Here is a 25,609-nt window from a genome sequence, read left to right as displayed (position 1 = left end):
TTAAAGTACCTTAGGACCAGTAGATGGTAGTCGTAGAATATAATTTAAATTATCTGTAATGTGCATGTCCAAACCTCTTGCTAAATTCCAAGGCTTGCAAATCCAATAGTTATCTAAACCACTGAGAAAACTTGTTTAGATGATGACATTAAATTTAATTTATGGATAGAAAAATATAAATACCGTTTTGCTCTTTGTTGATAATAAGACACAAATTTTGGAAGTTCTGTCTTCAAATTATATGTTGTTGCAAGCCACTGAGGAGAAGATTCGAGTGTTTCTGCATTTATAACATTGTCGGCAGCTCTCTGACATACTGATGCAAATAAATCCTTTACTGTTAGAATGTGTTCAAAAGGAAATTGATTCACAAATTTATGAGGATGCATTTGGCTAAGCTGTCTATAATTTACATAAAATATTTTTATGTAAATGATAATTAAAAGCTTGTAATACTTGTAAAGATTTTTTTAGAGTTGCTGGCTGAAATATGTTTAAGTTTTAAAAATCCAAACAGTAAAAAATGTTTGGATGGTTTTTTCCCCCCCTTAAGTATTATTGTCGACAACTCAATGTAACAACTGATAGATTTTAATTTGTTTCGAATCGAAAATGATTACATCTTTGACAAATTGTCAGATGAAAAACAATTGAAAACTTTGTATTTAATTCAATGTAGCATGAAATGATATTATTCAGTCAAGCTTTAAATCTGAGGTCTTTCACACTTGACTCAAACTGGCAAAATTGGGTATATAATATATGTTAAGAGTAAAAAATTTTCTTTTTTTTTTCTTTCTTTGTAAAATTTGTTATTAAGATTGAACAAAATTATTTGGTTATTCGTAATTGTTCACACTGGATGAATTTGTTCCAATTATTATGTCATAAATGTAATATTGATGTACAATTATTGTTATTACCATTATGCCAAAGCAATATAGGTTGTAATTAAAGTATTGCCAATATAAATGCTCCATGTTAATTTAGTTTTACAGATATAAATGATTTTGCGTACTGGTCGATTGATTACATTGAAGCGTACGTAATATTTTTATTAGTATAAAAGAATGTTTTATCGTAAAATTTAATACAACTTATTTCACATCTTGTAATTTTTTATTAATTTATATTTTAAATTTATATACTGTACTAATTTAATAGCTTATGTTAAATAATATAAGGTGGCTCAAAAGTCATTTACCTGAGATACAGGGAAGTTGGTTAATTTAGTTAACTGACTTTTCAGCTACTCTGTATATACTTTGAACGAACAAACTTTATAAGTATCTTTAAAAAAGATTTATGCTAATTTTAATGATAATTTCTTAATAATTAACAGCATTCTTACAATTTATGACCTCAATAAAATTAGTAATTACCGAGAAATTTAATCTTGAAGAACTACTTAATTAATAATGTGTTAAAAATAGGTTGATAGATTTTTTTATTAATTATTTTAATTAAGTTTATTTGGGAATATTTTTCTAAAAATTATTTTTACTTAAAAGTATAGCATCATTTAAATTAAATTAAATTAAAGCAAAATTATCACTTATAAATCTATCATTTAGGAAATTTTTATTAATTTACCCTGATGTTTACGATGATTTAAGAACTACAAAATGTTTTGAAAACAGAAAATTCCACGATTTAATATATCCTTTAACAAGCCATATTTTAGTAATGACTCGTAAGAATTCTTTCATTTAATAATTCGATCAATGAAGATTTTCGTTAATCACTGTATCATTTACTTTAGGATATGGGTTTAACTGTATATGCTTCTTTATAAAAAATTATGTTTACAAGTACTGTAATATGTACAAAGTCGCATTTACAAAAACATAAAACACTAGAAGTTACTTTACAATTTCTTGAAGTTGTAAATAAAATTGGAATATTTCTCATTCTTCAAATGTAAAATTTTAATTTTTTTTTTGTTTCTAAAACTTTATATTTGATTTATTTTTGAATTTCAAAACAATTTCAGAACAATATACAGTATATCCATTCCTTTCCCACATAAATGTATTTAAATTGAAAAAATTTGAATTTAAATCAATACTAAAGTTTTGGATTGATTTTGAGAAAGTTTGTGTTTGAGATATGATTATGAAAATACCTTATCCTGTCATTGAAGAATCAATATATATTTATTTTTTTATTTTCCTGCAGCAATGTTGAAAATTTCAATGCTAAATTGCCTGTCTATTTGTATAAACATCAAACTTGATTGAAGAGATTTTGATTTCTATGAGAATCACCGGAATAAAAATATAATATAGCTTTAATACATTCAAATTACATTAAATATTACAAAATTTGTTTATTTTTATTTAATATATATATATAAAGCATAATAAATAACAGTCTTCCATAAGATNTCATTGGCAAGAAAAAAAATTTTAGAAAATTTATTTTTAATTGTAAAAATAAAAACTCTTTAGAACAAATAAAACAATTAATATATCTCAAAATATTCTCCCATCTATTCAATTTATGTTGTCCAGTGCATCTGTCATTAATTGAAACAGTTGCAAAATCATCAACTACAAAATTCTTCAAAATCTTTGTTTCTTTTGATTTCTTTAATACTGATATAAACTGGAACTAGTCAGTAATTAGAGAGACAAAAAATATCTTATATATTTTTCTAGCAACTTAAACTTTGATATAACTAATATTTTTGGCTTGATTAATAAGCCTTCATCAGGGTTTTGAACAGATATCTTCAGATATTTGGAATGATGTTCCAAACAGAATCTCTGAAGATATCTGTTCAAAACCCTGATTCTGAAGATTCTGTTTGGAACGATGTTCCAAACAGAATATTGTCCAGAGTAGGATAACAATTGGTGTTAACAGCAGGAATGGTTGATGCAGAAGCATTTATCCTGAAAAATTAGATGCGATTAATATTCTCTAAATAAATATACAGTGTGGTAACAAAAGTCTGTCTCCAATCAATTATTTCAAAATACTAATAGGAAAACCACTGTAGACCTTTTGCTGATATATATTGTGTCAAGCATGTGCTAAATGATGGCATGAATTTCTGTCCCTTCAGCCCTTCCATCTGGGAGGGCCATTGTAATTCAGTCTATAATGAAAATAGGGCAACATTGTCAATTACAAAGTTGTAGCACACAAAAATATGTATTATTACCTTTTAGTGCATAATGTGGAGTCCTGGAATAACAGGTAAGTGCTTCACTGCACAACACACTAAGAATAGCACTTACCTGTCATTCCAGATCCATTTGCTTTTATTAGCATTTTATCTAGAAATTATTCAGAACTGAATTTCTCATTTCTTTAAAGTTCAGAATGATTTTAACTTATTTCAATAAAGTCAGCCTGAAAAATAACTTTGGATTCTATACGTTTTTATTTGATTCTTATTTCTACTAAAGTTAAAATTGCTAGATTCTAAAGGGGTTTTATTTTGATCATGTAAAAAATTACATGTAAATAAGATTGTTTTCATATAAATTCAATTTGTATTTCCAAACTACTACTTTAAATTATCTTTATTTTTCTAGAGTATTTCAATCCTTTATTTTAATGATGTTCTTTCATAATTTGTTTAATAGTATTTTTAATTCTGTTATTATGTTATTGATGTTATTTTTATTAGTTTTTCTGTTTATAATCTCAAAGCTTTACAATATTATTTCTGCAGATTCTTTAAGTTAAGTTCTTTGTTCAAAAGTGACCATTTTTTTACATATCTCAATTTCTTCTTCATGTCAGAATTTGGGAAAGCAAAATTTTAAAAAGTAAGATTGCAGAAAATAATTTTTATCTAACACTTCTTACATCAACCTCGTGTCAATCAACCTTGAGTTCATATTTTTCTTTGGATATTCTCTCTTGTTTTTTGAAGTTTATTCTACAGTATTTTTTATTAATTCTGTTCATTTTTATTACAATATAATACAGCGTATTTTACACGTTTTATTAATACAGTAGAGCGTCGTTTATCCAAAAGTCGGTTATCTGAAACGTCAGTTATCCGAAAGAATTCCAGCCTGCAAATTTAAATTTTCGCTAGTGCTGTGGCGCTGCAATCTTTGGCTATATCTTGGGCTACTCCAATATTTTTTTTGTTGATGTGTGTGTTTTAGCTGGCAGCATCGGCACTTTTGTGTGGTGTTTTTCTGAAGACTGTGTGTTGTGCTGAATCGAACGTTTTTGATACTAGATTAACTTCTAAAGTATAATTTTTTTTGTTTTTATATTTTTCAATATATTTATTTTGTTTGTAAAAAATAAAAAAATAATTTTAAATGATACAATAGCCACGATCATTATTTTAAAAAGTTTACATTAGGCTTAACATCTACAAAAATTCAACGTGAAGCGACACACAATGGAGAAAAATTTCAACATGGGATAGCTTAATATATTTTTTCGTACATAATCGATTATCCAAAAAATAAGTTATCTGAACAACCTCAATCGATTCGGATAAACGACGCTCTACTGTATTAGAAAAAAGAGAATTTGCCTTGAAATGAATTAAATGTTGGATTTAGTGAAATGAATTCTAAGAGATTAACAAATATATGAGCAGTTTACCTTTTAAAATTCAGTTAATTTTTATATAATTAAGTATTTGTATGTTCCTCTCCAATGTGAACTTTATAATATATTTTATTTTGAATATTCTCTTATATAAATAATAATTATTTGTATTTTAAATTTTCTATTAATTTTAGAAAATTACCTCCATAATTAAGCATTTTAATAGGAAACATAATTGAAAATATTATTCCTGTAAACAAATAATAAAATGGAACCACACGAAATGAAGGATCATCACAATGTTGTATTCTTGATCCAAATTCATCCATTATATACCAAATTGGAGAAACATCATCACCTTCCTAAAAATAAATAATAATAATAATAATAATGGTAATAAATAAAATATAATAAATAATACAAATATTAATAATAAGAGGTAAACATACCAAAATCAAGACATTGAAAATTTCCCACAAATAAAAAACCAACAAGAAATGCAAAATTAACCTTATTTATTATAAAATTGCACATTATTATTGTAATTACAAAATGGCTCACAATCTCCTTAAGCAATACTGTACCCTGCTGAACAGATTATGATGAACAATAGTCACAAGCTCTTTGGTTACATTTTTTGATGCAACTTTGCCTTTTTTTACAAATTTCCTTTATCAACCAACCAATACTGTTGGATTGGTTGGAGTTCTTGCATGTTTGACAGAGCAGATTGCATTCTTTTGGAACACAGTAGTAGAATAGGAACAAGTTGAAAGATCTGACCAGAACAATTGCTAATTCAAAAAAGGCAAGTGATGTTTTTAAGCCATTTTTTTTTTTTAATGTAAATGTTCACATTCATTGTCCCAGTAGAAACAAACAGTCTGCTTTTCAAACAACTGATGGCCTGCCATCCACAAACTTTTTAGGGAACTTAGCCTTCTTCTTTATCTTACAATGCTCTGGAGTGCCTTAGCAACTAAAAGGTGTAATCCTAACCAACAATTTTTAAAGTTGACAAAACAATACATTTCAATACCAGCACTTGGTCAACAAACTGTCATATAGCTTGTGTGATCTGTATTTCACTATTAAAGTCTGCTTTGTGTCCATCCTAGAATGATCTGTGCTTTGTAACCCTTCAGTCCAGCTCACAACATTATTTTTTAAACAGCTTTAAGACATTTTCACTTTTTTGCTACATCTCATAAAGAAAGATTGGAACTTTCTTCACACAATTATCAAATCATCTGCAGTAACATCTGAGGAGTAACAAGCTATTACTCGCTTATTTTAAATGATACAAGCTATTACTCGCTTGTGGTGACAGTAGATAAATATGAGCAAAAATATCTGAATATTAGGAAATAAAAATTTTATTTAATGACATCTACAGAAGCTTCATTTTTGCTGAACAGTAAATGACATCATGTTCTTTTAATCTCATTTTATAAGCTTTAAACATGAAGAATAGTAACAGTAATAAAAATGCTAATGATACAGTAAAATAATAAAATTATTTTGTTACACATGTAAAAAAAAAAAAAAGAAAACAGAAATTGTAAAGTCAAACCTATATTATATAGCTCCAGCACCTAGCATCTTATCCACTCAGCTATTGCCATTACAAGAAGCAAAACTTCAGATATGCTTGAGAAGTGGGTATATTATTTGGACAAGGAGCTGTTTGTGTTTAGCACTACAAGCTCACCAAGTTTCATTCAAATCAGAGACCATCTAGCCCNCCTTAAATATACTTGTATATTCGTCCACAAGTATATATTATATATACTTGTGGCCGAATATTTAAGGAAATTACAAGTATATATTATATATACTTGTGGCCCAAAACTCCTTGACTTCTTCCAATGCGGCCCAGAGAAACAAAAAGGTTGGACACCCCTGATCTAGCCCTTTGTAAAAGATAGATTTTCACTATATATGCACAAAATCAGTTTGCAATGTCCCAATTCCGATGCTGACATTTTGACAGTTAGTGAATTAAACAAAACACTATTGTGATTTTTTATTTCATACATCTGTCAAGTACCTTTTGCTAAAAAAACCATTTAGCTCTAATGGTTGAATTTAAATCTTTATGAATTTTTCTTAGTATCCTGATTTTGGCATGTTCACTCTTTATTTTTTTAGTTTTTCTCAAATATTTTTAATATTCAATAAAGAGTGAACATAAAGGAATAATGAAAATATTGTTTAAAATAAAAACACTATTTTCATTCCTTTATGTTCATTCTTTATTGAATAAAATATAAAAATTAAAGTATAAAATATCAGTAGTAATTCAAACACAAATTATTATTGTATTTATTTTCAGGCACTTGGCAATTTTTATCATCAAATTTTATTTAGTTGATACGTGTTGATATTATTTACACACGTTTCGGGCATTTATTGCCCCTCCTCAGCCAACTTTTTATTTTACAGGTTATTGAGATATTAAAACCACAAATTTCCATCTCCTATGTTTACTTGTTATTATGGAATTACCAAAACTTTTTTGGCCCTTAACACACTTTATTCTAAGAAACATACGGTTTTCGTATTATCTTGCAATTTTTCTCTGTGATTGTTGTTGTTTTGTTGACCCTTATCCATTTTTTGATGATTTTTGCCATTTCAACTTCGGAATTCTTATTCTGGTACTTTGAAACCGTGCTAGTAGTTATTAGTAGTAATTCAAACACAAATTATTATTGTATTTATTTTCAGGCACTTGGCAATTTTTATCATCAAATTTTATTTAGTTGATACGTGTTGATATTATTTACACACGTTTCGGGCATTTATTGCCCTTCCTCAGCCAACTTTTTATTTTACAGGTTATTGAGATATTAAAACCACAAATTTCCATCTCCTATGTTTACTTGTTATTATGGAATTACCAAAACTTTTTTGGCCCTTAACACACTTTATTCTAAGAAACATACGGTTTTCGTATTATCTTGCAATTTTTCTCTGTGATTGTTGTTGTTTTGTTGACCCTTATCCATTTTTTGATGATTTTTGCCATTTCAACTTCGGAATTCTTATTCTGGTACTTTGAAACCGTGCTAGTAGTTATTAGTAGTAATTCAAACGCAAATTATTATTGTATTTATTTTCAGGCACTTGGCAATTTTTATCATCAAATTTTATTTAGTTGATACGTGTTGATATTATTTACACACGTTTCGGGCATTTATTGCCCTTCCTCAGCCAACTTTTTATTTTACAGGTTATTGAGATATTAAAACCACAAATTTCCATCTCCTATGTTTACTTGTTATTATGGAATTACCAAAACTTTTTTGGCCCTTAACACACTTTATTCTAAGAAACATACGGTTTTCGTATTATCTTGCAATTTTTCTCTGTGATTGTTGTTGTTTTGTTGACCCTTATCCATTTTTTGATGATTTTTGCCATTTCAACTTCGGAATTCTTATTCTGGTACTTTGAAACCGTGCTAGTAGTTATTAGTAGTAATTCAAACGCAAATTATTATTGTATTTATTTTCNATATTAAAATTGACATATTTGTCTTTCAAAATCATGCAATTTCCTCTTTTTGCAAACTATTGGGATGACCTTTCCTCCCCCTCTTCTTTCCCCCAGTTAAGCATACCACTGGTTACTATAGTCATATGACTAGCAGGCCACCTTGTGGCAGTATTACTTTTTATCCTAAAATGTCTTTTTTATACAAATTATTTCTTTTCAAGAAAATACCTCATTCTAAAAATCCTGTTTACATAAAATATTTCAAGAAATTACCTTCTACATAAATTATCGTTTCTGCAGATTATAAGATATTTAGCCAGTTTTCATTAATTTTAATACTTAGATTTTTATTTATGCATTTTTTGCTTTTGAGAATTTCTACACTTTCTTTAAACTTTCTACTATATGTTTCTTTTTCTTTGTGGAGTATTTGTATATTATCTTTATCTATTGTACAATTATTCATGGTGCAATGATCATGGAAGGCGGAATTTAGTCTATTGTATTTCAGATCCGCTATATGTTCTTTTAATCTAGTTTTTAGCTTCCTTTTTGTTTCTCCTATGTAATATTTATTATTGCTACAAGTACAATGAATTTTATACACAACGTTCTTAGTTTCTGTTGGTGGTTGTTGTTTTTTCTCATTTTCGAATTGTTTTAATTTTGTATACATTTTTTGGTATGACGGTGCTAACTTAAAGTGCATATTGCTTATTTCATTATCAATTTGTTCGTGTAATCCTTTAATATATGGAAATCCAATATACTTAATGCTATTTGTTTTTTTATTATCCTGTTGTGTTTTAGGATTATTTATCTTAAGTTCCCATTTTTTCACTAGTCTTTGTGGGTAGCTTGCCAGGAGAAACTTCTTTTTTAATTCGGCTAAATCTGCGGATATATGTATTTCTTAACTTGTCCTGTTTTTTATCTTAGAATATTCCATTTTAAATATTTTATATTATATATTATGAACTTTTATTTTTAGTTGGCTGAGGAGGGGCAATAAATGCCCAAAACGTGTGTAAATAATATCAACACGTATCAACTAAATAAAATTTGATGATAAAAATTGCCAAGTGCCTGAAAATAAATGCAATAATAATTTGTGTTTGAATTACTACTAATAACTACTAGCACGGTTTCAAAGTACCAGTATAAAATATCAATAACAAAATGAATTAAATAAAAATTAAAAGTTCAGATCATCCATAAAAATTAAAATTTTATTTCTTTCAAAAAAGATTCTCAGATAAACTATATTAATAATCAATTTTCAAAAAATATATGTACTGAATACAGAACAGAATCGTGTATAAACTTTATAATTTACAATTATACATTAAGAAAATTAAATTAAGAATAAAGAGTACACAAAAAACGTTTTTCAAAAATTTGATATTTACTGATGCTAAATGATCTGCCATATTATTGGGCTTTAATAAAGCTAATTTAATAATCAGATGTAAAGAAATTTGACTAGAGATAGAAGATTAGGCTGCCATCTTTTGATAATTTTAATGATAATAATAAATTAATTTTAATTTAGAATTTCTGGAAAAAAAAATTGGTGGGACTTGAACCTGAACTCTTGCATACTGTGCAGATGCATTGCTAATTATGCTATCCAGACCTTCATCTTACCTTAACTTTCAGAGCTATTAATTTAGATTAAATGTACTGGTCACTCATAGTGATGATTAGGGATGACTTTAGCACCCATAGCTGTCCATAGCTGTCAGCCAGCTATCACTTTCACAATAAATTAATTTATTATAATTATTAAAATCATCATGAAACGGCAGCCTAACCACCTACCTCTAGTCAAATTACTTCATATCTAATTATTAAATTATCCTTATTATAGTCTGTTAATATGGAAAATTGTTTGGCATTACTTAAAAATCAGGTTTATTTGTATTTTTTTTATTTTAAATTTTAAAATATTACCACTTTATTTATTAAGAATTAAATCAATCATATTTATGAAAGCCACAATTAAATAAAAAGTAATTTTTTTAAATATATATACTGTACAAGTTATGATAATTACTTCATTAATATATATATTGCAAAACTGATATTAAATTAAATTTTTTGAAATTAGCAGATTTCATACATTTAGTATAAACTTCAAACATGTTTTATCTATTTTATTTCTAACATCAGCATAAATCTTACACAATTTCAAGTAAAATATCTAAAATTTCATGCTTAAATCACATCTAAAGCTGCTTTCATATATGGATATTTGTCCAGATGGATAAAAGCCAGCCATATTAGTAGTAGAACGTTGCGAGGCATGTGACTTTTCATATGACAAGTGTATGTGTGCTGTGAAAAGTATCATGCCTCACAACTGAAGCAAATATTTATCTTCACACAACCTGGATATTTGCCTAGATAGCTAAATATCCAGATCATGTAAAAGGGATCTAACTAATCTTTCATCAAACTGAAGATTCAATCTTTTTCTATATAACTATATTTTTAACTTGTTAAAAAAGTAAAAAAATAAATATTTTTGGTTTAAGAATTTCTTAGAAATGATATTTAAAAAACCAGATATATTAACTAGTTTATTTATTTCATTTAATATTCTTTCTCTCTGTAGAACTTTATATATAAAAATATCAAAGAATTTGAGCTGGTCCTAAAAAAATAATTAAGCTATATTAAACATTAATTCATGAATAATGAACTGAATACTTTCAACAAGTACAATAACTGAAATATCAATACAATAACTTTGAAATATTACCATTCATGTTTTTAATTTTAAATTATATAACTTTGCATAAAGTTTGTGATATTTTCTCAGATTTTATACTGTATTAAGAAGGAGAATTTTACAAACTAAATTTTCATAATAAATGAGACAAAAGAAAAAAGTAAGGGAATTTCAACTGTTTTTATTGAAAAATTTTTACAATCTTGAATTAATATAAATTTAAAACATTATAAAAAGTCTTCTATCAATGACTAAATAAATAATTAACATACTTGTTAAATTAAAATAGAGTAGTTTTAGTATAAAATGTTAATTTCACTTTTTTTAGGCCTTCAAAAAAAANACTAATCCACTAATACTATAAGCTTGATTATACCTAAAAACAATTTACATGTTAAAGTTTTAATGTTATTTTTATAAAACTAAACAGATAAAAAGAAAGTAAATAAAGCAACCTCCACATTTCTTTCAATACTATTTCAATTAATACATCTAATGAATAATTTGTTTCCTCAATATCCATTAATGAAGCCATTCTTTTCAACAACTTCTCATTTTCCTGTAAATTTTGACGTGCATTTTTTACACAGTAAGTCCAAGCATGATCTATTAGATATATCCTGAAATTTAATAATATATACTCATTACCTGTTATGTTAAAATATATTATTATTAATATTAAATAAATATATAAATATGTTATAGATAATATTAATACTGAAACATATATTAATAGTCTAAATAGTAAGTAGTCTAATAGGATGAAAGATAAAAATAGGTTTAGGTTTCATTCATTAATTTAATAGTGCTCAACTGATATATGTTTGATTTTGATGAAAGATTGTGACAATGATTAATAGCAATTGGTAATAATGTTTCATAGTTGTTGCAATGTAAAATTTAAAAATTTCCATAGTTTATTTTCAACTAAAATTTTATATATGTATACACATACTCTATTTATTACAGTTTAAAGTCTTAAAAATAATTTTTATATAGTACAGTATATATATTATACAGGGTGTTTCAAAATTCCTTTGTAATTACATTTCTAAAGAAAATGACAACATTGATTAATTCGTGTAACAGACTAGAATAACTTGATTAGATGGTACCTAGTATATATTGTCTTTAATTTAATGAAATAAAATTTTATTTTAAAACTAAAACTGGATCAATAACATACATGTATGTTATTGATTAAATTAAAGAAGATATATACTAGGTACATGATTCATCTAATCAAGTTATTCTAGTCTGTTACACAAATTAATCAATGTTGTCATTTTCTTTAGAAATGTAATTAACAAGTCACAAAATATATTTTTGATTTTTATTAGTCTGACAAGTGACAGAACATTTTTTTATTGCATCCAATAATGCTTTAGACTCAAAAGAAGTAGACTTAAGGTTCATTAACTGAATCATGCTATTAATAACTAATCAAAACATAGTATTGTTTAAACTGTGTTTTAATTGCCAAAATATTCCAGGACTTAACAAAAAACAAAAGTAACCGAGTCTGTACAAAAATAACTTTATTAAATCATATCAAACAAAGTAACTTGTCACTAAAAAATAACTCCATTTTGAGCTCTGTGATAAAAAAAATCTATACCATCATCTTAAATATTTATATTAATATATATTGATATATTATATATTGACTATTAGCTTATGACAACCAACCTATTATCATTCCATCATGAAAAACAGTTAATTTTTTGATCTTCCTCTAAAAAAATATATACTATGTTTATGCTGATAATCAACACATTATAATTCTATCCAGATATTAATGATAGGATAGTGTGTATAGTAATTTATTTATATATATATACTACTGAAACATACTGCTTAGGATCATTGTACTTTATTCCATCTTCTGTACTAACAATCACTTTCCAACCATGAGTCAATGGTTTATCAGTTTGACTTTTTTCTTCAGATTTTTCTTCTGTTATTTCAACTGTAATTTCATTTTCATCATCAGTTGTTACTTCATTTTCATCAGTATATTCAATCTAAAATCATTAATTCATTAACAAAACTTTAAATGCCAGTAATACTCCAAACTTTCAAGAATTTAACTTAAAATAAATTATATAATAAAAGCTTAAATAAATTATTCTATATTTTAGTACAATTGATATTTTGTTTAATATTAACAAAAATAAATCTGAAGCCTTTACAATTTTCTCTGTTTACACTATTCTATTTTTTCTTTTTAATTCTCTTAATGATTTATTCTGTTTTATTCTTAGTGATTGTAAAAATTAAAGCAGAAATGACATATAAAAGAAAAATCTGTTTATTGCTTAAGTTTTATTAATAAAAGATGTATTTTCAAAGCAATAAGAAAATTAACTTTTATGTAAAGATACTTAACATTATATGTATACATTTTAAGACATTGCTTAGTGTAAAAACAAAAATATTTAAGACAAGTCTAGATACAAACTCCAAAATCAAGAAACATCTAGAACAATCATGGTGAATCTATGATCTGCACAATGGTTTTAAGGTATCAGCATTGATGTTTAGAAAGTATTGGTTTGAACATTTATATTTTAAAATTGTAATTACCTTGCATTCCATTATGCAGTAGTGGAACTAAAATGGTATGTTGTTTGACCAGATCAGGGCCTGGAACCAACAGGGACCCTAAACTTGTTGAGGAAAAAGGCCTAAATTCATGAGCAAAACAATTGTTTTGATCATGGGTCAGGTGATTCTTTTTTCACTCAAGGGCAATATACTTTTCTGGGGATGCAAGTCCCATTTTTTGCAGCAGGAGTAGGGTTGGGAGCAGGGCTGTGGAGTTGCGTAAAAATCTACTGACTCCAACTCCGACTTTTCCTTACCATCTGACTCTGACCAGGAGTGGACTTGTTACCAAAAGAGACCTGGAAATTCTGATATCACATGACCTCAGAATAAAAGATTCAATAAGTAGAGCTCTAATAAAGATAGATCATAAAAACTTTTTATTCCAAAGCTATAAGACTCCTCTAATATATAAACATGTATTCGATAATTTTTACTTTTCCGGTTGTTATACAACCGGAAAGTACACTTTCCCCCTGTTGTATATACAACAGGGGGAAAGTGTTGTATATACAACAGGGGGAAAGTGTAGCACTCAGTCAAAAAATGACCCCTCCCAAATTTTTACATTTTTGGTCTCTGGACACCTTGAAATTTCGAGATATACAAAAGATTCGAGGTTTTTTCAATATGTGTGGATGTTAGACTGTGTGTGTGGGGCATGATTTTGTTCACCCTGTTTGAAGCCTAATAATTTCTGTGGCCAGAGTGGTCAGAATTGGAGTCAGATGGTTTAACACAATAGTTAGTTATTAAGCGTCAAAGTGGTTGAACTAAATCATGTCCCCATATACATTCTAGCATCTTAGGCGAGAACATCTTAACAGGTTTTACTATATTATTATAAAATGACAAAAAAGCTTACTTTGAAGGTAGAAACGAGTTTTATTTTATTATTATTTTTTTAATTTTGAACGCTAATAACGAGTAAAATATTCATTAGGAGATATGACACATGACAACTTTTATGTCTTCACACTGTCAACCTTTAATTAAGAACCAAAATTTAATAATATTAATGCCCCTTTATATGCAAGCTACAGTGCCACATTTTGTTTCTTAAACTTTACCCATTCTGAGATATTGTTTAATATCTCAGAACAGAAAATAAAGAAATTAAACAAATTAGATGCCAACACACACACTTGTGTGAATTTTTCCCCTTTTATTGACTTTTTTGAGGGGTTCGGAGATCTCCAAACGTGTAGATTTGCAAAAGAAACTTGGAGGGTCAAATTTGACATGATTCCAATACTTTTCCATTTTATATACATTACAAGTTGAGAAGTAAAAAGGAATCGGAGTTGGTGGATTTTTTGATGACTCTGACTAAAACACCAAAACTCCACGACTCCGACCCCACAGCCCTGGTTGGGAGGGAATCCCATTACAATTTCAAACCATGGCCCAAAGTAACATTATTCTGCCTATGTAATTATGCATTTAAAACTTTCATTCTAGAACCAATTTTAAACTAAATTCTATTCTGATCAAAATTTACACTCTTAAGTAAAAAACCTTAAATAATCCTAACAAAAGGGATCCTATATACAATACCATTTTTTAAACTATTCAAAATTACTTCACACTTTCTTTCCATCTTTATTCTTTTCTCTTTGATTTTGCCTTGAAACTTTTGACAACTTTACCTGAAAACTATACAAATTTCTTGTTCCATTGTTTATAAGTTTGTTAAATTCTATTGTAAATCTCTAACTTTATTGGTTTTTAAATCCCTCTGCATATGATTTCTAATGTTCTTAAATTCTAGTTTCTAAGTTCTTAAATGATATCCTATGATTAAGATTCTATATAAACAAACTTTTTATCTTTATTATTCTTGATCTTCACTGTAATCATTGAATCTCTGAAAATGAATCCTTCATTTTTTATTAAATTAATATGTTAAAGGTTTTATTGCCAGAAAGTAAGATTACTGCATTATTAATTCTGCAATCACTTCTTTGTCAGGAGTGATTGCAGAATTAATAATGCAGATGAAAAACATAATAATTTGGAGATTTAAAAGAAACATTATTTATACTAACAGATATGTGAATGGTTATTTAATTATATGAAAGAATTGTAAGACAGATAAATTTGTCAATGGGATTAATAGAAATAACATGAGACTCACTTTAAAAATTAAAAGAAAGAAAAAAAATAAATTAGTTAAACATCAGTTTAAAAATTAAGAATAAAATTATTACCAAAGTATATAAAAAGGAAACAGCAAAAGGCCTTTTAGTACAGTGATATTATCTGGAATCAAGTATAAATTAGTAAAGTATACAATCTTTTCATGAGCACTTATGAGTATTGCAGCAGAGTTATGATTTCAAGAAAGGATAAAAGATTAAAGATGGAAAAAAATGACAGGAAAAGAAAAGAAAAATAATATATTTAATTTAATAAGAAATAATAAAGGTTTGTTGTTGAATAAATTAAACAGTCATGGATACATATGGTGAAGCTTGAGAACAGTAAAGTAAAAAAGTTTTTTCTATGGAAGTATTTGCATCTTTATAGACTTGATTAGTACACATATAAAGAAGAGGATTCAACAAACTTTATTGTTTATTGTTAATAGAATCAGAGAGAAAATTTTTATAACATAATATTACTACAAATTTATTAAGAACACCATACCTTATATGCTAAACAAAACAATTATATAGACATAAATTGATGATAATAGGAAAAAATATATATATTTTTTCACGTTACAACAACACAATTTCTTGTATTAGTTAACATTTTCATCTTATATTAAAAAGCTTCTTGCCTGTATTATTTACTTACAATAAACTACTTAATTACTATGACTAATGAACAGGATTATTACACACCCACCCTATTTAATTAACTTAACCAAAATGTATTTCAGTCTTACTAGCCCTTATCAATTGGATGACATACAAGAAACAGCATATAGTGGATAATCAGTTAATGAACAAATTAGATAACGAATACTTTCATGAAAGATTTTTATGATTGGACAATGAACACTTTACTGAACAAACATAAAAAGAAGTGATGGAAATTAACAAATATTGATTGATTTTCCCTTGTCTTCAGGTAACAATTTGAAACCTTTTGGAGCATGAGAGATGTCAACATTGATGCTCAACCTGATACCAATTGGATAGTGTTTCCCTGAACTTTGAAACTCTCCATTGTAATTCCAGCTTTTTGTTTACCTTTCTGGCAAATAATTTTTTTATAGTCTTCATGAGACTGTCAGGCACTCCATAAGTTTTGCATCAGTTTTTATTTTCTAAAGGTGAAAGTTTAACTGTCGCATTGGATATTCATTCACATTTTAATACCAAATTTCGAATTTCATCCTGCATTTAAATAATTTTTTGTGGGCTAGTTCATTTCTATTCTCTGAATTTTTGTAAGTGTTTTTCTGAACTTTTTATTTAAAAAAGAAACTGATAATATTATGGAGCCTAAAAAGAGGAGTAACAAGAACTGTGCTCACTGTAGAAACCAAGTAAGAGATAATAGCCAAGGTAGAAAGTGGGCAGATGATGTTTGATGTTGCTAGGCATTATGGCTTTAACAGGTCTACAGTAGCCAGAATCTTAGCTAAGAAAGATATAATCAGTAAGACTCAAAGAGCTAAAGGAGTAATGAAAATCACATCTGATAAACAAAGATGTTCCATCCATGAAAAAATGGAGATATTGCTTTTAATTTGGATAAAAGAAAGGGAAATGAAAAAAATGTAACTAGTATGACTATCATTCAAGAGAAAGCTAGAGAAATTTTTGAAGAACTGAAGAAACAAACTCCACATTTGTCACATGAGGAGATAGAATTCAAAGCTACTACTGGATGGTTTTCAAAGTTTAGAAGGAGAACTGACATTAAACATGTGGTAATTCACAATGAGTCTGCTAGTGCAGATAAAGAAGAAGCTGAGAAGTTCTGTCTCAAATTTGAAGAATTCATTAAAAAGGAAGGATATTGTCTACAACAAATTTTAAATTGTGATGAAACTGGTTTATTTTGGAAGTGCATGCCAACATTACGAAAGAAGAGAAAAATATTCCTGGGCATAAACCCATGAAAGACTGATTGACGTTACTTTTGGGAGCTAATGCTAACAGTGATATGAAGCTTATCCTGCTTCTTGTCTATCACTCTGAGAACCCTAGAGCATTAAAAAAAAATCCATAATTAAAGAAAAACTGCCAGTGATGTGGAGATCAAATAAAAGGGCATGGGTCGAGCAGACTTTTTTCAAAGAATGGCTGTTTGAAGTTTGTGCTCCAAGCATCAAGGATTACCTTCAGACCATGAATTGCCATTAAAAGCACTGTTGCTATTAGACAATGCACCAGGACACCCAAAAGACCTTGAAGATAATTTGCTGGAAGACTTTCCCTGGCTGACAGTTCAGTTTTACCTCCAAATACCACTTCATTGATTCAACCAATGGATCAAGAAATTGTACATTTGAGCACCGTTTTGTCGGTGTTTTGAAGCATGCCAGTTCTCCTTAACGATGACATTAAAAATGTTTTGGAAAGAAAAATTTGATATTCTTGAAGAGTTCATTCAAAAGGCATGGTCAGAAGTCACTCAACGACAGTTGAATTCTGCTTGGCAAAAGCTGTGTCCCTCCTGCATTCAGGGAGAGAGAGATGTCCATGAAATTATGGATGAAATTGTGACAACTGCTAGAGATCTGGAATTGGAAGTGAATAAAGATGATATTGAAGAGCTCATAATGGAACCTGAAACTGATCTGACAACAGAAGAACTCCAAGAATGCTTAAATGAAGAACACCAAGAAACTCAGCGAGATGTGTTTTCTTCTGAAAAAGAGGAAGATGAAAAAGGATCAATGCCAACATCTGCTATTAAAGATCTTTTCAAGAAGTGGGAGGATGTCAGAACAATGGACTTAGAATAACATCCAAACCAAGTTGAGGTTAATAGGCTTGGAGATCTCTACGACGATAATGCTATAAATTACTTCCAAAAAATCCTGAAGAGAGAAAAGCAATTGATATTAGACAGATCCTTTAACACCTATAAACAGAAAAAACATGACTAATAAAAATGCAAGACTGTGTATATACTCATATGTATTTTTATTATTACATATAAATAAACATAGTAAGAAAGTATATACAGTAGAGCGTCGATTTTCCGAATCAATTGGGGACTGGGGTTGTTCGTATAACCGATATTTCAGATAACCGATTTATGTACAAAAAAATAGTTTAACGTATCCGATGTTTATCCGTTGTGTGTCGCTTCGCATTGAATTTTCGTTGATGTTAAGCCTAACAAAGACTATTGTATCGTTAAAAATTACTTTTTTATTTTGTACAAACAAAATAAATATATTGAAAAATATAAAAACAATAAAAAATTATACTTCAGATGTTAATTTAGTATCAAAAACGTAAAATATTTGAGTAGCCCAAGACATAGCCAAAGACTGAAGCACCACAGCACTGGCGAAAATTTAAATTTGCCAACTGGAATTCTTTCGGATTATTGACTTTCGGAAAATCGACGCTCTACTGTATATATATGTATTTTTTTTTTTTTTTGGCATCTCCAGAACGAATTAATCAAATTCCCATAAAAATCTATGGTAAATCAATAATCAGTTAACAAACAATTTGGATAACAAACAAAGTCTTGGAATGGATTATGTTTGTTAACCAATCACCCACTGTTTATGGTGACAATTGCCAACATTACAATATACGTTAATAATACAATAATAAGATGTATGTAATAATTTTTAATAAATAGGATTCTAAATTATCACTAGGACAATAACACAGCAATACTAAACAAGTCCAGTAAAGAAGACAGAAGGTTTTTACTGGGCTTGTTTAGTATTGTTGTGTTACTGTCCTAGTGATAATTTAGAATCCTATTAATAAGATGTATGTAATAATTTTTAATAATTGTCATATTAACATATATTGTAATGTTGGCAATTGTCACCATATATTCTGTTTCTTGTATGTCATCCAATTGATAAGGGTTAGTAAAGCTGAAATACATTTTGGTTAAGTTAATTAAATAGGGTGGGTGTGTAATAAGCCTGTTCATTAGTCATAGTAACAAAGTAGTTTTCATATTAGTTTATAGATCATCATAATAATAATAATTCTATTTCTTCAGATTACAATTGAACCTAATGGCAGCCCATATAAACTAGTATGAATGTACTAGTAAAATGAACATAAAAATGTTCATTTTTTAAAATAATCTGCAGGATTAGTGCAGAAGTATTTATTATTAGAAAATCCAGTTTAAATATATACTTCTTAATATATGATGATATTTACATATAAATTTTACAAGTAATTTTCTTAGTTGTAACACTAAAATTAATATTTATAATTGCATTATAAAAATATTATAATTCATATACAGAAGCATCTCATAAACCTTAAATTTCATTTCTATTTTTCAAAGATAATAAATTTCACAGTAACTTTTTAATATAACTTTATTGGAATCCAAATCTCTTGACAGTTTATATAAAATGATATATTTTATTATACTATCTTAAAATGAGCACAAATCAAAGACACCTAAATCCAGTGAAGAACACAGATTTATTAAACAAACTAATATTTTCAACCTTATTACAGAAATTGCTTTTAGCCCTAGGTATAATTAAATTAATTAAAATATCTATAACTGTGAGGCAGATAATAGTAAGGGCTTATCACACCAATAATAATGGGCACAGACACTCAAGAATCAAAGTAAAAATATTTAATAAAATAAAAAGGGTTATTAAATGTTTTTACTTTAATTCTTGAGTGTCTGTGCCCATTATCATTGGTGTGATAATACCTTACTATTATCTGCCTCATGGTTATAGATATTTTAATTAATTTAATTTTCAACCTTGTTTAATTCCATCATCAGGTTCTACTGCTAGACCAAAAAATAGAACAGAAAATAAAATTTTTTAAATTACAAATACTATTGAATGATTTAAAACGTATTAAATGTCACATGCACAAAGATAAAACTTAAAAATAGGTTAATAATTTATCATAATAAAAAAATAATAATAAAACAAATGGAATTAAAATAAATATAAGATAGTACACAAAATAAATATAATTAGAAAAAGAAATAAAATAAAAATTATGCTATGACCTTAAACAAGATTATATGTTTTAACCTTGTCTGACCTTTAAACAAGGTTGAAAGGTTGAAGTTCATTTAATAAATGTATATTCTTCACTGATTTAGGTGAGTTAATTAAGCCAGATCAACAGAAAAATAATTTTATGTATTAAAACAACATACTTCCAAAACAATAAAAAACTATACTTACTTTTATTACAGTAAACACATTTCCAGCATCAAAGATCTGTTTGAATAATATAAATTAATTTTTTAAATAAACATTTTAATAATTATATTAAAGATATAATATTTTATTGTAATAAATGAAAATCTCAAAGAAAGTTTAAAATTTTTAAGTTACGAGGTAATACCAAAAGGTGCCCATTTTTTTAAAATACAAAGAAACGTTTATTTTCAATAATGTTCATATCATTTTAAAGCTTGAACATTTATCTATTTTTCTACATAATTGCCATTTCAGTCTATGCATTTTTGTAGGCGCTTTGGCAGTTTTTGTATGCCCATGTCATACCCACTTACCGCCATGTCGCAGGTCCCATCTTATGCACACCTTCCAGTATTGCAACTTTTCTGTTAAAATCCTATAAATGGTGCTACAGGAAACCCCAAGAACTAAAATGCAGTGATCACCCAGAGTGATTTGTCGATCTTCACGCATGATTTGCTCAACCTTTGTGACTGTCTCATCGAAAATTGACAATCTCCTGCTTCTTTCTTTTTCATGAATTTCAATATGATCAACTGCAAACTCCCTACACCACTTGAGGACATTTCTGACATCTGAGCATGACTCACCATACACTTCCATCAATTGGTGATGAATTTCAATTGGTTTAACATGACATAGCAGTGAGCCGGTATGACATGGGCGTACAAAAATGCATTGACCAAAATGATGAAGTGCAGTACAATTGACACAAAGCTTTTCTTTACATCCTTCTTTATTTGTCAAGACATTTTCCCCTCCTCTGTTGGCTTTTTCATATTTTTTGATGTTAATACTTGGCTTAATGGATATAGAAATAAGGTTTTGCCTATAACTGTTATTGAGTTTCAATTTTGAGCACTTAAATGTCACCTAACATTTACTTTCCTGCTCAACATCTCCAAATCCTAATCCATCTGAAATACCACAAGCAATGGCCCCACCAAAAGCCACTCCATTTATACCTGCATTACGATAGATACGAAAATACGAAGTCATAAACAAATCAACAACTGGTGCATCAAAGAAACATGATATGCTGCACATACAATCGAACTAGGCAATTTTTGAATAACTTCTGTGTGATTCAGACCATATGGTAACTGGTAAACATATTTTATATATTTACCAGTTTCAGTAAAATTGAGTGCAATAGGAAAATTGGAAGAAAATCAATTTCAAATCCACAGGTAGAGATTTGATTATTATTTCAAAATTGATCTCAAAGATTATGGCAATTTCCTGAAATCCATTTATATGAGGCACATCCAGAAAGTAAGAATTGGTTGGGTATAAAGAACTTTTGTAATGAAAGTTTTAAATAAGCTTATTGAAAAATGTTGTTACCTTTATTACACTACTTTTCAGTAGGTGCTATTTTATTTTAACTGGCAACATTGCTGGAAATTGATTGTAACGTGCCAAATGTTCACCAAATATTTTTTCTTGATTATTTGTATATTCATTGATGCATTTTTGTTTCACTTATGTTTGTGATTAAAAAATAGGAGATCAAATATTTAAGTGTTTATTTCACTATCTTAAGTAATGCTTACTTGTCAAGAACATTGTTGTTCTTGGCAAGTAAATTCATGCTGTACATGGACAAAATGCATGGCAGTATTGCACTGCTATATCATAATGTTGCCTGATGGATCAAAGGCTTTTGCTGAAGATGGGAGAGCACTGAGATTATTTATATTGGCAGCAGATGGCATCCATTCATGTAACAGATGAAGAACATGTGGAAACTGTTTTAAGACTATTGAAGAATGATTGTTGATGGGGCTTTTGAAGAAATGAGTGATGAAATAGGCATTGTAGTTTCCAGTGTTTACCATATCTTGATGAAGAAGCCAAGAATGTGCAAAATTGCTACAAAATGGATATATCATGCTTTGAATAACATGCAGAAGTGGAATGAATGAAAATGCTCAAATACATCTAGAGCATTACAAGCATAAAGGAAAAACCTTTCATCATCAGATTATTGCAATTAACAAAACTAAACATTACTGATATTTTTTTTGAATAGAATAAAATTTCTTAAAACTGCAATAAAAAAGTTTGTTATACCTCACCTTACGTCGGTAATTGGTTCCAGGAAAACGACTTAAGTTGAAAAACGACGTAAGTTGAATTTACTTGTCTCCGAATCTACTTGTCACTAGGCTAAACCATAAATTGCCAATTCCGGTTCTGTATTTTATTTATTAATGCATTTTTAATAATGTATGGTTAATAAGGATCTATTTTAAGCTTACAAACAAATAAATTTTAGTTTTTAATATAGTACAGAAAAAAAGTAATCTAAATTTACGAATGCATGTACTGTAAATACAGTACATACTTGTAAATGGATATATTTTAATATGATTTTATGTGCTTTACACATTTTTCTAGTGATATTACGACTTCAATATTTGTGGCGGACAGACGTAAAGTCGAATAAAATAACTTAAATTTGATTTTTATTTTTCCATATACTTTTTTGACAAACAACGTATAATCGGGAACGACGTAACTCGAAACGACGTAAGTCGAGGTATACCTGTAGTCTCATTTTATAAAACGAAACTGTGATTTTAAAACAGTCCCGCAACTAGGTGGAATTTTGGACATTGCCCTTCGAAATTATTCAGTCTACCAATGAATACGACCAATTTTTTATTTTATTTATTTATATCAAAATTTTAAATATCTCATGTTTTCACTTGCGTATTATGCACTTGAACCAGGTACACCTATTGCTGCCAGGTACTACTATCACCTCACAGGAAAAAAAAAAAACCACGATTACGGGATTGTTTTCAGATATTGCATCAAGTGCACGACCTAACAGAACCATAACATCCTTACAAAGTTTACCAGTCAAACTGTATAAGACCAAAGTATTTTTATTGTTAATTCCTTTTATACCTATGCAACAAGGAAAAATAATAATAAATAAACCGTATGCATTATTTTGTTTTATTATTTTTTTAAGTTTGAAGACCTAGTTCTAACGGGTTATAACAAAATCTGGAAATTTATTGCAATAATTCGGGAAAATATCTATTGTTAATTTCGAGACGTTCGAATTTAACTGGTAACGTTAGGGTAGTTAGGCAATTACGTCATGAGTAGGAGTGGCTGTCGGGATGCGCACAAACACGAAAAACATTTACAGCACGTGGAGTTCGGAGCTCGGGTTTTCTGCGTTCCACTCTACAGCATGTCCAGAGGCGACCGATCAATACTCACGTTATTCTGCAGTTTAACGAAAAGAGTGGACCACAGATAGCTCGGAACTCCGGCAGATTCCAATTGTCTGCGGTGGCAAGCGACGAAAGCGTCGAACTCGAACATCTCGACGATCTCCGCCGAACGACATGAGATAACTTTCTCTGCCGATTGTTGCGCCACCTCGTGCCAGAAGCTTCTATTTCTGAGGCCCTCTTTCGGTTTGTTCGAAAATCATGCATAAAAAAATTTAACGCTAAATTATATTATCCGAGCCAAATTCATTTATTTAAATTTGCTACGAGATATTTAAAATTTGGCTTGAAAAACGTTTGATTTCATTGTTTTAAGAATCTTGTTTTAATTGGCATTTTTATTTAAAGTAAAATATATATTTTTTAAATTTTTTAGACAAAGAAGGCATCTAAAAAGCCAAGTGGTTCAATTTTCAGAAAAAAATAAAAATGTGTAGAATTTTGGTAATTCCATAGGGAGCAGTTACAGGCTTGGTTAGAAAATACAGTCCCAGTTCCGAACAATGATCGGAAGTCCAACATTGACGTTTTTAGAATAGAATTACCATCAGATTCAGTGTTAAAAATCCAAATCTTCTTTCAATTGTGAAAGGAAGAAAGAAATTTCAAGACATAGTGAACACAAATGCGAGCAAGAAAGCAAGACGATGCGTTTTGGAACTAATTTTAATATTAAAATAAAAGTTACTTTTAATAGAACATATGCCCAACCAAGGACAAGATGTAGAGTTTAGAGAATCTATTTTGCATGACGGCCGAAAATTTTCGAAAGACCGGATTTTAATATTTTACTGTATTTGGCCACAGTTATGTATATACGTACTGTACATAACAGAGTACTTGGACAAGTAAAAATAATTATTTTAAGCAAAAATCCAATTCGGATATTTCAATATATGGATGGTCCGAGGTTCCAATTAATTATATTGAAATTTCGCTAGTTATTCTGTTATTAAAATCGAACAAATTATGAATAAAGAATTCTATGTGATAAAAAAACTATAGTAAAACTAAATTTAAATTTTAAGATTTATCATATTTTAAGAAACAAAATAATGGAAAAAATATTTTCGTATTTATAATTTACCATAATTTGTAGCACCAAATAAGTCTGTTTTATAAGAATTATATTTATCAATCAAATAATTTTAAGTCTAATTTTCTTTAGTGTGAAAATTATTTAAGCACAATAATAAATATTATTAATCTAAAAAATTTTATAATTAAAAACATATTTTCATTTAACTGTGTTTACACTTACTAAATTACTCTTAAATAATATTATATAGACTTACATTTGTGATTTTTCAGAATTCTAAGCATAAGGAAGCAAACAATAATAACAAAAAGCTGGCAAGTGCTCTTGCACGACGTTCCCTGCACTTGAACGTGCCAGAATTGTCAACATTCTGTTTTGAAAACCTTTAAACAGACCTGAAATTCTCCTTAAAAACTGAAATTAATTTCCCCCTAAATACCTTCGTTCCGGGTGCAAAGCATATCGAAAAAGTATTAGTCTTTTGACAATCCAAAGAAATCCAAATTTTCATTTTTGGACACAGGCGGCAGGAGCATAGTTAAGAAAAAGTATCGTGTGATGAAGCGGTCTGCTTCAAATCTCGC

General features: G+C 28.3%; 1 protein-coding gene across 1 annotated transcript; it reads right to left on the bottom strand.

Annotated features, from left to right (window-relative positions):
• Window positions 1-24,165, bottom strand: LOC111613348 (tubulin--tyrosine ligase-like protein 12). The gene is made up of 8 exons (XM_023354691.1): window positions 23,973-24,165; window positions 20,712-20,747; window positions 12,620-12,789; window positions 11,221-11,385; window positions 11,111-11,141; window positions 4,740-4,892; window positions 184-455; window positions 1-121 (listed from the first exon to the last, which is right to left on the bottom strand). The coding sequence occupies exons 1-8, from the start codon at window positions 24,075-24,077 to the stop codon at window positions 1-3; spliced, it is 1,053 nt and encodes a 350-aa protein (XP_023210459.1). The 5' UTR covers window positions 24,078-24,165.
• Between the last annotated feature and the right edge of the window lie 1,444 nt (window positions 24,166-25,609).

The sequence above is a fragment of the Centruroides sculpturatus genome, unplaced genomic scaffold, assembly GCF_000671375.1.
Source record: "Centruroides sculpturatus isolate CEXI.00-Female unplaced genomic scaffold, Cexi_2.0 scaffold1966, whole genome shotgun sequence".
Lineage (NCBI taxonomy): Eukaryota > Metazoa > Arthropoda > Arachnida > Scorpiones > Buthidae > Centruroides > Centruroides sculpturatus.
The sequence above is the reverse complement of the archived record's forward strand: the minus strand, read 5'-3'. Positions and strand labels throughout refer to the sequence as shown.

Excerpts from the sequence above, each read along its gene's own strand:
- LOC111613348 (XM_023354691.1), bottom strand. The coding sequence starts at position 24,077 with ATGTTCGAGTTCGACGCTTTCGTCGCTTGCCACCGCAGACAATTGGAA. Across the intron at positions 11,142-11,220 it reads GTATTGAAAGAAATGTGGAG|GTATAATCAAGCTTATAGTA; the intron begins GTTGCTTTATTT and ends AATTGTTTTTAG. Across the intron at positions 122-183 it reads TATCAACAAAGAGCAAAACG|TGGTTTAGATAACTATTGGA; the intron begins GTATTTATATTT and ends AAGTTTTCTCAG.